The sequence below is a fragment of the Bos javanicus genome, chromosome 28, assembly GCF_032452875.1.
Source record: "Bos javanicus breed banteng chromosome 28, ARS-OSU_banteng_1.0, whole genome shotgun sequence".
NCBI classification, from domain to species: Eukaryota; Metazoa; Chordata; class Mammalia; order Artiodactyla; family Bovidae; genus Bos; species Bos javanicus.
This window is the reverse complement of record NC_083895.1, coordinates 25692051-25709810: the sequence shown is the minus strand read 5'-3', so window position 1 is coordinate 25709810 and position 17760 is coordinate 25692051. Positions and strand designations below refer to the sequence as shown.

General features: G+C 36.8%; 1 protein-coding gene across 2 annotated transcripts in view; it reads left to right on the top strand.

Moving 5' to 3' along the window:
- The window catches only part of DNAJC12 (DnaJ heat shock protein family (Hsp40) member C12), a 46607-nt gene that overhangs the window by 10571 nt on the left and 18276 nt on the right, over nt 1-17760 (top strand). Inside the window, exons 2-3 of one of the 2 annotated variants that reach the window (XM_061405118.1) lie at nt 885-989; nt 9207-9285. In XM_061405118.1, the coding sequence (XP_061261102.1) occupies nt 912-989; nt 9207-9285 (157 nt within the window). In that variant the 5' untranslated portion in view covers nt 885-911. Of the gene's footprint in view, nt 1-664; nt 990-9206; nt 9286-17760 lie in introns of those variants that run through there. The other variant, XM_061405117.1, reaches the window with a different exon arrangement.

Genomic DNA, 17760 nt, shown 5'->3' with positions numbered 1-17760 from the left:
GTCACTGTTTTAAATAATCCTGTTTGTGTCTTGTCTGCCTCCCTCCATTGCACTGTAAGCTCCCTAAGAACTGTTTGCCACATCTTTTTCTACAATCATGCTGAGCACAAAATAGGTCTTCAATAAATATTTGTTGAATGAATAGATTATCAAATGAATTATCAAATGATCTCTTAGTCTATTTCTTTCTACTCTTGTGTGTGTTAGTTGCTTAATCATGTCTGATTCTTTGTGACTCCATGGACTGTAGCTCTCTAGGCTCCTCTGTCCATGGGATTTTCCAGGCAAGAATACTGGAATGGATTGCCATTTCCTTCTCCAGGGGATCTTCCCGACCCAAGGATTGAACCCCATCTCCTGCATTGCAGGCAGATTCTTTACTGTCTGAGCCACCATGGAAGTCTGTCTACTCGTAAGCTGTTTTAAAAATTATGAAATATTCTTAACACTCAGGAAAGTGCTCACTACTCATATTTAACAAATGCTAAGATTTTACCATAATGCTTCAAATTTTTTTCTATTCCTTAAAAAAAAAAAAGAGGTGAAAATATATCAGAGGTGAAAAAATGGCCAATTTGAGGAGTATGTAAAAATGGATATTGTTTATCAACTTCTAAAAGGAATGGTTCATTTACATCACTTACATAAACTCAAACTACAGATCCCAGCCAGCACTGCAACAGTTCCGCACGTGGGCTATTCTTTTCTCTTGTATAAACAGCCAATGAAAACTAGAGTTTACAAAGGTCTAGGATGACAGCTGGTGTGTTGACTGTGGCCAGCCTTAAATCTAGTTAACTGCCGTTTGGAACGCGCTGCTGTAAACCAGATCTCAAAAGGCGTTTCCTGTTAATTCTCAGTTCATTGTGCCTCTTGTTTCAAAGGGAAGAAAAACTGGTTTAGTCATCTCAATGGATGCGATACTGAATTACAAGTCGGAAGATACTGAAGATTACTACACATTACTGGGATGTGATGAACTGTCTTCGGTAAGCAATGAATAGTGCTCTTCTTTTTCACAACAGTATTTCAAGTTTTATTTAAGGTTTTAAAATTTTGAACTTTAAGTCACATTGCCTGAAAACCTAATCATGTATTATTTTAAAGCTCTTTTGGCTCAGAGAAAGTTAAGGACTTAAAATAGAGTGTTGGGTCTTTACTTGAATAGTGTCCGCTTTCAATTTTCTGGACACTTCTGATTGAATATGTGTATTCTGACACATGGTCATAGACTGTTTTTCAAATATACTAAAAATGTATATTTGAAATTTTATTGTAATTGCTATTGGCAGTGTTTCATAGTATATACATAAGCTATATCTTTATTATGGTAATGTACACTGTAATTGAGATGAAATTTAATTTTCTAGTAATGATTTAAAAATGTTTCATTAAAATATGTAGTCTTACATGAACACTTAAATTATTTAAACCAAGAAACATCCTTTTGGGTTAATAATTCAAATTGTGTAACAGGAATTACTTCTTTAAACTGTGGCTTCTGAAACAAAATATGTGACAACTCTGTAATTGTTCATTTGATCTACAATGGAACAATGTTTTAAAGGTCCCTATGGATAATTATAAGGTCATAAAAATTTTTCACATTATGAAAAGTTCATTTATAATTTTACCTCCCAAAGGTAACATTCTTAATGTTTGGTAAATTAGTCTCCAGACTCTTTCCTATGTATGTATTTTTGAAGAACATGTTTACTTTTTACCAATTAATATTATAATAAGGATTTCTCCATGCTACTAAAGGTTCTTCATACATGGGTTAATGATTGCATAATATTTTATTTTACTATTGTACCAAAACTGATTAGTCTCTTATTGTTAAACATTTCATTTACAGTTTTTAGTATTTTAAATATTGTTTAGATGAGTATGAAATATATTTTATTACATTATTAAATATATTCACATTGTTTTATATTTATGTATTAAAATATTTATTTTATTACTAAAATATAGCTATTAATATTAAATGCTTTAAAGCAAATTAGTTTTCTATTTATCTTTGTTTTATAAGGCTGGAGTTAAGTAATAAAATGTACTTAGTTTTGTTTGGCAAATAGAATGCAGTATTGGACACAAAGATTAAAATCTCTATCTTCATCAACCTGAGGAAGTTAGCTTAGGTACCTTGTAGTTAAACACCCACACACAAAAGAGGTTATAATATTCTCTTAATTGCATATTTCTTCTTTAGGGTAATATGTTACTTTTGTTTTCTTTAGGGGTGGTTTACTTATATTAATTGAGAAAGCTTGTCATGTGTTATTCATACTTTGAATTATACTCTTGCCAAATAATTTTTTGAAGGAACTATTTAAATCAAAGGAACATAATTTAATTTGAAAAGTTTCACAATTCGGATTTTTAAAAAATATTGTTATGCTAGGTTATAATGTAAAGGTTGTAATATCCCCTAAATAAATCTCTTTAGTCAGGCTTTTGTAGTTACGTTATTGTCTTTTCAGTTTACAAAAAATGATTAGTTTTGAATAGACTAAAAAAATGATCCCATTGTTTATTTATAATGTTTATAACAATTTCATTTTGTCGTGACCAGTTATAATCATACTTCTCTGTGTATACTGTGGCATATATTAAAAGAAGAATATGTCAAAAAAAAAAAAGGTGAATGAGAGCTCTTGACATTCCTTCTTCTGGATATATTTTACTAATTCTGTCGTTGCATAGCATTTGTAGATAACAGTCACTTATCTAAAATGAAATGACCTGTTGCAATTTTATCAATTCCTTTTATACATTATCTTTCTCCTCTTTTTATATGTATCCTTCTCATTTACAAACATCTTAATGCTTTCGGAGAAGGCAATGGCAACCCACCCCAGTACTCTTGCCTGGAAAATCCCGTGGACGGAGGAGCCTGGTAGGCTGGAGTCCATGGGATCGCTAGGAGTCGGACACGACTGAGCGACTTCACTTTCACTTTTCACTTTCATGCATTGGAGAAGGAAATGGCGACCCACTCCAGTGTTCTTGCCTGGAGAATCACAGGGATGGGGGCGCCTGGTGGGCTGCCGTCTATGGGGTTGCACAGAGTCGGACACAACTGAAGTGACTTATGAGTAATGGTTTTTTAAACTATTATTGTGACATTTCCTTTACTTGATTTGTGTTGTCTGGATTTTCTTTACTTCAAATATTCCTTGATTTGATACTCTAAAAAATTAACCAGAACTGTTTCTATCCAAAAGCAATTTAGCAGTTATAATTTCAAAGCAACTTGATATTTTGATACTACTTAAAACAATTGAGACACACACATAATTCTTTTGCTTAGTATACAAAGTTCTTACACTTTAAAGCTTGTGTTGGAAATTAATAAATGACACAAGTAAGGCCATGGAAGAATTTCCATGCTGTTGAGTAGAAAACAAATACTCCCTGTTCAGAAACATTTACCAAAATTTAAGGAAAGAATATCTGAAAAGACTTTGGAGAAGAGATGGGGTGTGCAGTCAGAATGGCTGCAATCCAAAAGTCTACAAATAATAAATGCTGGAGAGGGTGTGGAGAAAAGGGAACCCTCTTACACTGTTGGTGGGAATGCAAACTAGTACAGCCACTATGGAGAACAGTGTGGAGATTCCTTAAAAAACTGGAAATAGAAATGCCTTATGATCCAGCAATCCCACTGCTAGGCATACACACTGAGGAAACCAGAAGGGAAAGAGACACGTGTACCCCAATGTTCATCGCAGCACTGTTTATAATAGCCAGGACATGGAAGCAACCTAGATGCCCATCAGCAGATGAATAGATAAGAAAGCTATGGTACATATACACAATGGAGTATTACTCAGCCATTAAAAAGAATACATTTGAATCAGTTCTAATGAGGTGGATGAAACTGGAGCCTATTATACAGAGTGAAGTAAACCAGAAGGAAAAACACCAATACAGTATACTAATGCATATATATGGAATTTAGAAAGATGGTAACAATAACCCTGTGAACGAGACAGCAAAAGAGACACTGATGTATAGAACAGTCTTATGGACTCTGTGGGAGAGGGAGAGGGTGGGAAGATTTGGGAGAATGGCATTGAAACATGTAAAATATCATGTATGAAACGAGATGCCAGTCCAGGTTTGATGCACGATACTGGACGCTTGGGGCTAGTGCACTGGGATGACCCAGAGGGATGGTATGGGGAGGGGGAGGGAGGAGGGTTCAGGATGGGGAACACATGTATACCTGTGGTGGATTCATTTTGATATTTGGCAAAACTAATACAATTATGTAAAGTTTAAAAATTAAATAAAATTTAAAAAAATAAAAAAATTAAAAAAAATAAAATAAAATAGCTCAGAAATAAAGAGAAAAATGGCCTTATAAAAAATAAATAAAACTATTTTTAATTAAAAAAAAAAAAGAGATGGGGTGTGAAACGATTCTGCATCAAAATTTAGATGCATGGAGGGAGACACAGAGGGCATTTGAGTGGCCAGGGGAAAGCTGGAGAAGATCCTTTCAAGTGGGAATCAAATTAGTCCCTATTGCACATGAGTATTTCCTGGCGCAGAGCAAAATACTATGCTATTAGGATATGCAAAAGATAAGCTTTTAAGTTTTAAAATTTAATTTCTAAAATTATATATGTTCAATAAGGAAATGAGGAGTATAAAGAGAGCATAGGGAAAAATGCCAACCCAAACGCTTAATGTTTGAGACTATGATATATGCATGCCATTTTATGCATGCATATATATATATAATTTTGTATAAATAAGTACATGTACATATGTATACATATTTATATGTTTATCTTTATATGTGGGTTCCCCATGGCTCAGGTGGTAAGAATTTGCCCGCAATGTGGGAGACCTAGGTTCGATCCCTGGGTCGGGAAGATCCCCTGGAGAAGGGAAAGGCTACCCACTCCAGTATTCTGGCCTGGAGAATTCCATGGACTCGAGTATAGTCCATGGGGTCCTGTGTCTGGAGTCAGACAGCCTGAGTTGAAATCCTGGCTCTACAACTTACTAGCTCTGTGACTGGGAAAATTACTTTCCTATGTTTCGTTTCCCTAATCTGCAAAATGGGAATGATGGTAGTACCCACCTCATAGAGTTGCTGTGGGAATTGAAAGACATGCTATATTTAAAGTACTTAGAACAGTACCTGGCACACAATAGGTCTCAATAAATCTTAGCCATTAGTTATAATTATTGTATTTTATTTATTTGGTGTAGCTCACAGAATCCTAGTTCCCCAACCAGCAACTGAACCCAGGCCCATGGCAGTGAAAGCATGGAGTCCTAATTACGGGACTGCCAGAGAATTTCCTCATTGTTTTACATATACACACATATACACATATGTTACATAATTCCTTTTGAGTAAAACATTAAGATTTTATACCTCACACAATGCTGTGTAGCTTAGCTTTTTCTCATAGGATGTTTTATATAAAATTTCTCAGATTATTAAAAATCTACTACAAGAAGATTTTTTTAATGACTGCAAAATATGCCATCCTATAGCCCTATTACAATTAACTTTAACAATATCCTATTACTAGGCACCCAGGTTTTTGTTTAAAATGTATAACTTTTTATTCATTGAACCTTCTTATAACTAAATCCATTCCCTACCTTCAATTATCCTCTTAGCCAAATTCCTATAATTGAAATGGTTGGATTGAAAAGTATGAAAAAAATTAAAGGATTTATATATTTTGTTGTTGTTGTTCAGTCGCTAAGTCGTGTCTGACTCTCTGTGACCCCGTGGGGTATAGCACGCTAAGCTCCTCTGTCCTTTACTATCTCCTGGAGTTTGCTCAAACTCATGTCTATTGAGTAAATGATGCTAACTAACCATCTCATCCTTTGCCACCTCCTTCTCCTTTTGCCTTCAATCTTTCCCAGCATCAGGGTCTTTTCCAATGAGTTGACTCTTTGCATCAAGAGGCCAAAGTATTGGAGCTTTAGCATCAGTCTTCCAATGGATATTTAGGGTTGATTTCCTTTTGGATTGACTGGTTTGATCTCCTTGCTGTCAAAGGGACTCTCAAGAATCTTCTCTAGAACCATAATTTGAAAGCATCCATTCTTTGGTGTTCAGCTTGCTTTATGGTCCAACTGTCACATCTGTACATGACTACTGGAAAAATCATAGCTTTGAGTATATGGACCTTTGTCAGCAAAGTGATGTCTCTGCTTTTTAATATTCTGTCTACATTTATCATAGCTTTATATATGTATATCTCAATTGATTTATAGAAAATTTGCTAAAATTTGCTAAAAATGTTAAAAGAACATTTAAATTCTTCACAGGAAAGCACAGGTGAGTTCATTTCCTTGTACCCTCAGTGACACTGGTTATAATAATTCACGGATGTTTTGACTTTTTGATTATGAGTAAAGTTGATATTTATTGTATATTTATTGGCCAGTAGAATAGACAGTTTTCCAGATCATTGGACATTGTGTCAGAAATGCAAAATTCAGTGGACTTTGACATGAAGGGCCTCAGTTGTCCATGAGCTGCACTTGGCACCAGGAACATGGGGTGGTGATGCCAGGAGATAAATAGAATGTGCCCAAGACAAACTAAGCCACTTTATTGGTTAGTTTTCCCAGAACCAGCCCTACACAGAAGATCTGTAATTAATTCTGTGGTAGTAAAATATGAAAAGTAATGATAGACTGATATGCACTTTTCTTAACTTTTAAAAATTGGATAGGAATGAAATAAACAACAACAAACCCCCCAAACTCTCTACTTTTGATATATAGGTACAGTTTTTATCCATTTGTGCTATTAATTTCCCCAAGATAGATACATAAATATGTAATGTGTATAAAAATGTGTCTTGAAGGATTCTATCATCTTAGGGGAAAAGGAGAAAAAGTGTTTTTAAAATTTTATTATGTTATGTTTGGCTGCACTGGATCTTCGTTGCTTTTGGGGGTCTTTTTCCAGTTGCGGTGAGCAGAGTCTACTCTGTTGTGGTTCAAGGACTTCTCATTACTGTGGCTGCTCTTGTTGAGAAGCGCAGGCTCTAGGCATGTGGGCTTCAGTATTTGTGGCACACAGGCTCAGAAGCTGTGGTACACCGGCTTAGTTGGTCTGAGGTATGTGGAATCTTCTCCAATCAGATATCGAATTGGCAGGCAGATTCTTATCCATTGCAGCACCAGGAAAGTCCAGGAATAAAGGTTTCTTAAAAAATATTCTGTATTGATGGAAATCTTTTCAAAGAGAGTTTGTGAGTACTTATAAATTACTTGTTAATTAAAAAATGCTATTAGATTCTTTAAAATATTTAATATTTAAAAAATTTAAAATCTCAATTTTCTTTGTTTTATTAGCAGGTTATGGTGACAGGTAAAGGGAGCACCCAGGAAGAGGAAACATAACTCTAGTTCTTACTAGGAAATCTATCTCTTCCTGTTATTCCAAGGGTCTCCCAGAACATACTTAACAAGGAAGAGAACAGAGATATCAATCTGGGCTTTAAACATACTCATATCTAATACTGTCTTTGATTGTAAAAGTGAAGATTTTTTTTATGAGTTAATTAAGGATGACAATAGAGCTGATAAAAATATTTCTCCCATGATTCTTATGACAATATTGAACTGAACTGCTTGAAAATTTACTTCTCAAACGAGGTAATTTGCTATCATGAATTTGTGCATAGTAAATGTGGAACTTGTTAATAGGTCCTAAACCTGAAGAACTGGCCCATGTAAAACAGTGGTTAAGATGATGGGATTTGGGGATTTCCCTGGCAGTTCAGTGGTTAGGACTCCTCAATTTCGTTTCATGGTTTGACCCTTGGTTGAGGAACTAAGATCCCACAAGCTGTACAGCCAGCCAAAAACCGAAAAGAATTATTGGATTTGAATTTCAACTGCTTAGTTAACAAAAAACTCAGCTTTTTTTCCAGTAACAAGTTAAATGAGTTCAAGGAACTTAACCACTGATGCTTAATTAATAGCTATTAAGTTCTTACTGTGATCAGGTTTTGTGTTAAGTGCTGGAGTTACATTATTCATGAAATGTAAAGATGAGGAAATCTAAGCACATGGAAATTATATAACTTGCCTACACTGACAGGGCAGAACTGGGATTTAAAACAAAGCAATCAGATAGTCGGACATGACTTAGCGACTAAACAACAACAAAAAGTCAGATACTAAGAGCCACGTAACCACTTTTGCATTCTGCTGTTGACATTACAATTATAATTAATAAAGCCAAGTCTTGATAATTCATGATAATAAGGATTAGATGGGTGAGTGAAACCCAATAAAATCATAGATGGCCCTCAAACCTCATTTTAGTTTGGGCGGAAATCTCTGTTTTTTCAGTCAAAATGTCTAACCAAACTGTTTACTGGTAACATAATGATCAAGTTTATCCTTTTTTTTTCTAAATTGTGAAAATTTTTTTTCTTTCCAACTTTATGGAGATATAATTGACATACAGTACTGTAAGTTTGAAGTGCAGATTACCACAAGTTTACTGAACATCCATCATTGATATAAATAACAAATAAAATAGAAAATTTTTCCTTGTGATGAGAACTCTTAGGATTTACTCTTTTAACACCCTTCATATACTACACATAGTAGTGTTAATTATATGTATCATTTTTTACATCACTAATACTTATTTAACTGGAAATTTGTATCTTTTGACTACCTTTATTTAACCCCTCCATCCCCAATTGTGAAATTCTTTGTGTGTGTGTGAAATTCTTAATAAAAAAGAAAAGGACAAAAAAAGAAGAAAGAACTTTATAATGGGTAATTTATAAACTGGACAATCATCTTGAATAACAGAGGTGGCTAAACATCCTTTGAAGAACTCAGGTGTGTAAACACACCTTTTATATATTGTTAGGATAAACCTATATGACCACTTTTAATGTTTAAATATACTGAACTCATAGGTGTCTTGGGCCATCATCTGAATACAGTAGCAAGTTCAATTGTCATTACATACTACTATGTGAATAGGAATGTTTATTGGATACTTTCTGAATTTTGTGATTGAGAAAATAATTTCTTAGACTAAAAAGTCAAAATACAAATAGGAATCAAAATAAAAAGGTAAGTGTTCATGGTGGCTTTTTTTGGGAAGGACTGACACCCTACTTTTCCCTTTATGTCATTCAAGTTGGATGCTTCATTTTAAACATTAATTTCTGTTTTAGGTTGAACAAATCCTTGCAGAATTTAAGGTCAGGGCCCTGGAATGTCACCCTGACAAGCATCCTGAGAATTCCAAAGCTGGTAAGTATTGAATAATGGTTGCTTTTCATGAAAAAGTATAGCATATAGACCTAAAAAGCCAGTGAATAGTAGCTTCATTTTCTTTTATCTATTTATGTTCAAAATTATTCTTTCATTTAATGCCAAAGAGTGTTTTTGCACTATTGAATGGAGGCTGAAGAGGAAACTGGGTAGGGTCTTTTTTCTAATAGCAGTCATTTAACATTCATCTATCTTTCTGCTATAATGTGCTGCTTCACGGTTTACAATTTGTCCAGTTGGGACTTCCCTAGTGGTCCAGTGGTTAAGACTCCATGCTTCCAATGCAGAGGGTGTGGGTTTGATCCCTGGTTGGGGAACTAAGATCCCACATGCCAAAATAAATAAATAAATAAATAAAATAACAATAAGAATAAAAAAAGTGTGTCCAGTTTTATGCTTCCTTTCACCAATTTTTAAATGTTAACAGTGACTTCCATTTGTAACTAGGTGGTTATCTTAATGAGAACCTTGCTGTGTTTTCTTCTGAATAGGTCTGTATATATTATATAATAATATATTCATACATTTGTTTTTTCTTTATCATATTTTAAATGTCATGACCATAAATTTATACGTAAATGCTTTTGTGTATCTCAGCTTGAAAAAATACAGACAAAACAATAATCCTTTCTTAACCTGTCTCCCTCCTGCTTCTTCTCTATCACTGTACTTCCCTTTAGAGCCAGTTTTCCTGAAAAAGAAGGTCATAGTTGGTATCGCTACTTCCCTTTCAGCCAGTTTTCAGTTTATCCCATTTTGACTTCCTCCTCACCTTTCTAGGAAATGGCTCTTGTAATAGTCACCAAGAACTTCTTGGCTGCCAACTCCTTTTAGTCCTTATCTTCCCTGAGCTCGCATCAGAATTTGAAACTGTTGATCATGCTCATCTTCTTGACACTCCTTTTTCTTAGCTACCAGGATATGCCCTTATGCTTTTCCTCCTACTTCTTGGGCTGCTCTTTCTGTCTCTTTTGTGACGTCTTCCCTTCTGTCCTAAGGTTCCCTTCTAAAATCCCTTCTGAGGACTTCCCTGGTGGTCCTGTGGTTAAGACTTGGCTTTCCAATGCATGGGGTATAGATTTGAGGCCTGACTGGGGAACTAAGATCCCATATCCCTTGCAGCCAAAAAAAGCAAAACATAAAACAGAAACAATATTGTAACACATTTAGTACAGACTTTAAAAATGGAACACATAAAAAATCTTTAAAAAAGTTTTAAACTCTCTTCTGGGCTTACTCCCCACTTTTTCTCTAGAATTTTGTTGAAGTCTGTGGTTTTCAATCATCAGTTATTTGTTGATGGCTTCCCATTTTATCCTTAACTCAGTTCTCATTCCTCAGTTTCAGACTGTGGCTTTGCTGCTTTTTGAAAATATCCTTTTGAGCACATTTCAATGTCACTCTGTCAAAAACTGGCCTCATTATTCATCCTTCTCTCACCTCTTATGTGCATGCTCAGTCGCTCAGTCATGTCCATGTATGTACCACCCAGCTTAAAACTTCACCAATGCAGTTCAAGTCTTTTGTATATTCCTACCCTGATTTTATTCTCAGAGTAGGTAATACTATCTAAAACTTGATGACTATGGTTACTATAATATATGTGTATACTATTGGTATATGTCTAGTATGTGTATACCTATGTTTTTTTTTTTTTTTTTTTTTGCCGTGTCTTGGAACATATGGGATCTTCCCTGGGCAGGGATTGAACCCTCACTCCTCTGTAGTGGAAGAGTGGAGTCTTAACCACTGGACCATCAGGGAAGTACTATATGTGATTTTTCTGTAAGGAAAATATGATTAAGACATGTCTGCTGCTGTTTAGTCACTAAGTTGTGTCCAACTCTTTGCAACCCCATGGAGTGTAGCCTGCCAGGCTCCTCTGCCCATGGGATGTCCCAGGCAAGAATACTGGAGCGGATTGCCATTTCCTTCTCCAGGAGATCTTCCTGACCCAGGGATTGAACCTGCATCTCCTGCATTAGCAGGCGGATTCTTTACTCTTGGAGCCACCAAGAAAGCCCATTAAGACTTATCTTTAACTCCACATTTCACAAATGGTAAAACTCAACTCCTTTTCATTAAAAAAATTTCCCTTATCTTAAAGCTCTTAATTAATTTTCTCTAGAAATCACTGATCCCTTTGATTGTATAAATGGGTTATTTTCCAATGTTTAGAGTCATCTTTTGTTAGATACTTAACTATTACCATTGCACATTTGATTTTTCCCCTTTTTATTAAGACATAACTTACTTAAAGCAAATGTGAAAAAACCATAAGTATAAACTTGATAAATTTTTGTCTACATATAACCAGTTTAACCACTGCCCAGATGAAGACGTAGAACATTTCTACCACTCCAGGAAAAGTCCCTTTTCATGTCCCCTTCAGTGTCAGCACCCTTTCCCATTGTTGGATCTTTATCATCATGGATTAGTTTTGCCTAGTTTAAATTTTATATACGTGGAATCATATGGTATGTACTCTTTTGTGAAGCTTCTTTTGCTTTACCTTATGTCTGTAATATTTACACCTTGATTGTACATGTAACAGTGGTTCATTCTTTGTCATTGCTGGGCCTTGAAGCATAAGCCCCTTCATGTTGTGCCCCTCCCCACATCTCCAGTCTCATTTTCTCTTCACCACCATGCTTACAACCCTATGTTTCAGCCACTCAGCACTACTTTGGCTCCTAGGCACACTCCTGGTGGTCCAGTGGTTAAGAATCTGATTTCCAGTCTTATGGACTCTGTGGGAGAGGGAGAGGGTGAGGGTGGGAAGATTTGGGAGAATGACATTGAAACATGTATAATATCATATATGAAACGAGTCGCCAGTCCAGGTTCGATATACGATACTGGATGCTTGGGGCTGGTGCACTGGGATGACCCAGAGGGATGGTATGGGGAGGGAGGAGGGAGGAGGGTTCAGGATGGGGAACACATGTATACCTGTGGCGGATTCATTTCAATATTTGGCCAAACCAATACAATATTGTAAAGTTTAAAAAAAAAATTCCTGAAAAATTAAAAAAAAAAAAAAAGAATCTGATTTCCAATGCAGGGGACATGGGCTCAATCCCTGGTCGGGGAACTAAGATCCCACATGCCACAGAACAACTAAGCCCGAGTGCCTCAACTAGAGAGTCTGTGTGCTGCAAACCAAAGAGCCCACATGCTCTGGAGCCTGCGTACCACAAATAAAGGGAAGCCCATGTGTCACAGTGAAGAGCCTGGATACTGTAACTAAGACTCAACTCAGCCAAAAATAAATATTTTAAAATATCCCAGGATTTAAAGAATTATTTAAAAGAAAAAAAAAAAAAAAAAAGAACTACCTTGGCTCTTTAATGTATCCTGCTGTCTACTCTCTAAACCTTTATACTTATTGCTTTTTCTGCCTGGAACATTCCTGAGGCCTGCTTACCTCCCTGCCCTGCTTTTGATTGGCTGGGTCGTGCTCCCAAGTCAGGTCTCAGCTTGGCCATCACTTCCTCTGGGATTCATGTGTGCTCCAGCTACCCAGAGCCCCCTATACATATGTCAGGTGGCCGACTGTATATTATATTGTTAGCTTGTTAACTGTTTGCGTATTAGTTATACTGGAGGCTCTGTGAAGCTGGTCTTGCTTATCTCATTCAAAATGGTATGCCTTGCACCCAAAATAGTATGAACAGCACCTGCCATGGAGGACAGCTACTTTGTGCACAAACTTTCTTGAATGAGTGGAAGAATGAATTCATGAACATTTCTGTAGGAGACATATATTAGTTACCCTTCTAGAATTAATATTAAGATAGATATCCTAGCATAAAACTGTAAAAATTTGATAAACACTTAAAAAAATCACCACTACAGATTATTCTTTAACTGGGTTCTCTCCCAGTGAAGCATGGCGTTGAGTTGTTTTTCTGTCACGGCAAATGATTTCCATTAAGGATACATGATGAATCATTGTGCAGTCATTGCCATTCTAGTTGCCATAGTGATGGGAGTTTTCATGTACGGGTGTCTGAAGGTTTCTTGTTCAGAGAAACACTGGACTGTGTAAATACTGTTTAAAATGAAAAGATACACAGACATTAATATCTTCCTTTGTCAGGCTTGCAATAGATAGATGATTCAACCTTTGGATAGAAATTGTTTTCAAACATGTTCAAGCATCTGTTTACTTAATTTGGATGAACATGACTTCCTGAAAATTTAAGTCGTTCTTTACATACTTGCAGAAGGGTTAAGGTTACTGATAAAAATACTTTAAAATGTGAAACAAAAATTCACCCTGATGCTGGTTTTAGCTTGACTGAAATCCAGAATATATTGGACAGATTTTGAAACACATTTCATTAAGGTAAAAAGCTAAGCCTGTAGAGCAACTGCAGGTAGAAGAAATTAAACTTGTGTAATATGCCTTTTTGGCTTGCTAAATGTAGTCTCAACCATTGCCATTGAAATGACTGATTTGGTAGTATGATGGAGTAGTAGATAAGAACACAGGTCTGTCTGTCTGCATTGCTTCTAGCTCCTATTTATGAACTAGTTGATTTTTGGCAACCTCTTTGAGCCTCAGCATTCTCCTAGGCAGAATGGGAGACGAATAGCATATTATCACCTCTTCTGTCTCTTTGTGCTCAGTTGCTCAGTCATGTCCAACTCTTTGTGACCCCATTGCCTGTAGCCCGCCAGGCTCCTCTGTCCATGGGATTCTTCAGGCAAGAATACTGGAGTGGGTTGCCATGCCCTCCTCCAAGGGATCTTCCTGACCCAGGGATCAAACCTGAGTCTCCTGCATCTCCTGCCTTGACAGGCAGATTCTTTACCATTGCGCCACCTGGGAAGCCCATGTATCTGCTGTGAGGATTAGAGGTATTTTGCATGTGGGAAGAACTCAATGGATGTTGGCAATTATGATTCAGTGTACTTTTCTTTTCTATGAAGCACTGCAAGATAAAAATCTAACAAAATGGGACATTTTTTTGTAAATAAACATTAGTTATTTCTCTCATTAAAAAAAAATCTAAACCTAAGGCTTTTTGAGATCCTCCTTTTGCAGTAGGTGATGCACGCAGGACTGGTCGTGCTATAGAAATTGAGTCACTGAGATCAAAAGCCGCTGGTTGGTGCTCATGCCAGTCCTGTGTGTGTGTGTGTGTGTGTGTGTGTGTATGTATGACAGCAGTGGTTTCAAGTCAACCCTTTATTAACTTCCCTTTGACCCTGAAGAGATTTCAGACTAACTTAAGGACCTGTGAAATGGTATTTTTGTTATTGATTTACAGGCTTCAGAGACATCTGAATATTTGAAGAAGGGAAACTCTTTGTCTTTTACTAATTGACATCTTTCAATGTCTCAATGTTTTCCTACTTTAAAAACTCTTTATTGCTTTTTTTTCCCCTTAGAATAAAAATAACATACAGTATTAAATAATGTTGAAAGTGAAAGTCTGCTCTTATCTCTCTTTGCCAGAGAAACACTGTTAACAGTGGATATATTTTCCTCCAGATTGTTTTCAAAGCATGTCCTGACTTCTTCTCATTATTATTTCTCAAGTAATTTTAAGTGGCCTACAGTTAAAATGTGGCTATTATAATAATATAATTTTTATTGTGAAATATGAATTAAGAGGACCTCTGTATTTTCAAAGCAGACCTGGAGTTAAATTGGAATGTTTCTTAAGTATTCCATCATCATTTTCTCGTATAAGCTTATAAAATGAAATCTCTCTTCCCAGAACTGGTACATGTTTATCTTGTATGATTCATTTGATTAGCTGGTATATTAAAGGACAAATATAAATCCAAGCACATTTTTTATTAAATGTGGTGAAGGTGTGGAACAAAGAAAAGGCCACCTAATAGGAAAGGTAAGGTCTCTTTTGCTTTCTGCTTATCATCTGCTGTTGAGGGATTGACATAAGAATAATTTCTTTCATTCCGGAAACTCTGAAAAATGAGGCCAACAATAATGTGCAAAGAGAAGGTGAACTGTAGATAAAAATGTAAATTTTTACAACCTCTGCTCTAGTAGTCATGGTGTGTGCATCCATGGTAATAATTTAACGAGCTTTTTATTTCTGTTGGAAAAAGTGACATCTCATTTATACACTGGTACATTTACATTGTCGTCAGCAACAGGAAGGATTACTCACTTGAGCTGGCAGCTATTGCAAGATGTTTTTTATGTATTTGTTTTCCTTCGCTTTCAATAGCCCCACCTTTAGGATTTTCCTTTTAATCCATCGATTGCTACTACCTCCAGCGGTGATATCAAATATTTAATGATATATTAAGCACCTGTGCTGCCCAGCTTTGGACAGGGCCCAGGAGGAACCCTGCCATGCTGGGCAGTATCTCTGGTTGCTGAAGGAATAGTTGAAGTAGTGGTTTTGGGGGATGAGAGCTCAGGAACAGTAGCCCTTTACCAACTGGGGAACAGAAGTATTTCAGTAGTTTCACGATTGGGATGGTGGTACCATCAGTATTGACTGTACATTGTCCTAATGTCTTTTGTTTCAGAGGATATTGACTACTTCTCATGAGCTATTTTTAAGCACTGTCAGGATAATTTTAATTATTTTTCCCACTAACACTATTAAAAGGTGCCTAATTCACAAACTGTTTTAAGGGTATGTCACTTTTTTGGTGCTTGGAGCTCAGGTAACAGCATTCCATGAACATCTTTATATTCACATTCAGATTGGAAGCATTCGCTCATTCATTCATTGAACAAATACTTTTTGAGCACCTGCTACACTGCTTTAGTACAAGGGATGCAGCAGAAAACAAAAGTCTCTGCCCTCATGGAGTTTGTATGCTCATGGAGGATTATAAACAAATAACTGTACATAATGTCAGGGGGTAGGTGCCAGGGGGCTTCCCAGGTGGCATTAGAGGTAAAGGAGCCCCCCTGCCATTGCAGGTTAGACATAAAAGATGCCGGTTCAATTCCTGGGTTGGGAAGATCCCCTGGAGGAGGAAATGGCAACCCACTCCAGTATTCCTGCCTGGAGAATCCCATGGACAAAGGAGCCTGGCAGGCTATAGTCCATAATGTTGCACAAAGTCAGACATGAGTGAAGTGACTTAGCACACACTCAGGTACCATGAAGAAAAGTAAAGCAGAGTGAGGGAGATAAAGGAATGGGGCTGATGGGGTGGGCAGCTATTTTATGTAGAAGGTTGGAGAAAACTCCATCAACAAGACAATACCCAAGCTGACATCCGGAAGAAGTAAGCTGTGTGAGTGCTTAGGGTAAAGTATTCTTGGCAGAAATGACAGCAAGTTCCAAGTCCTGGGGCTGCAGTGTGCTTGGTGTACTCAAGGAACATCAGGGCGGCTACTATGGCTGTAGCGAAGGAGATGGGAAAAGTAGGAGGAAATGAAGTTGGAGAAGGAAGAGAAGGATAGAGAGCAGGCAGAGCATGCCAGACCTAATAGCCATGATGCGAATTTTCAGTTTAATTCCAACAAAAATGAAAAGTAAAAATGGAAGTGATTTTGAGTAGAAGAGTGATATTATGTGACTTCTTTTACTTTCTTTTTTCTTTAAGATCAGTTAAAAAAATATTTAATTTTATTTATTTATTTGGCTGTGCTGGGTGTTAGACGAGGCACACAGGATCTTTAGTTGCAGCATGTGAACTCTTGGTTGTGGCATGTGGGATCTAGTTCCCTGGTCAGGGAATGATCCCAGCCTCCTCCATTGGGAATGTGGAGTTTTAGCCACAGACCACCAGTGAAGTCCTTCTTCCTTTTTTTTTCTCTCTTTTTTGGCCATGCTGTGTGGCTTGCAGAGTCTTAGTTGAACCCAGGCCCTCAGCTATAAAAGCGTAGAGTCCCAATAATCAGACTGCCAGTGAATCCCTATGTAAATTATTTTTGAAAAGACCACTCTGACTGCTGTGTAGAAGAAAAAGCAAGGCAAAGGCAGGGAGTTGAGCAGCTAATATAATCATCCAGCCAAGAGAGGATGGTGGCTTGGACTAGAGTGACGGCCGTGGAGGTAGGGGCAAGAGGTCAAAGCTTGGGGATAGTTTAAAGATATACTGACTCCACAGATAGAGTCAACAGGACTTGATGAATTAGAAATGAGATGTGAAAGAAAGAGAAGAATCAAGGATGACCCCAAGTATAGAGGAAACTAGTGAAGTATTTCCTGAGTCCTCAAGCACAATCAATCTTACTTCTGTATTTCTCTTTAGCACACTGTATTGAAATGATTTGTGTATATGTCTGCTTCCTTACTAGACTCTAAGTTTCTCAAGGGCACAACCTGCATCTTAGTGATGAATGTTGACATTTTCATTATCCTCAGAGATGAAGGAGAAAGTGGGGATTAGAGGGTAACATGTACTGTAGGAAAATGGAAGGGGCAGGAGGCAGGCAAGTGTAGCCTGGTGAGCACCAGCTGGGGAGCCTGGCAGGCTTGGGTTTGAATCGTGGCTCCATCACTT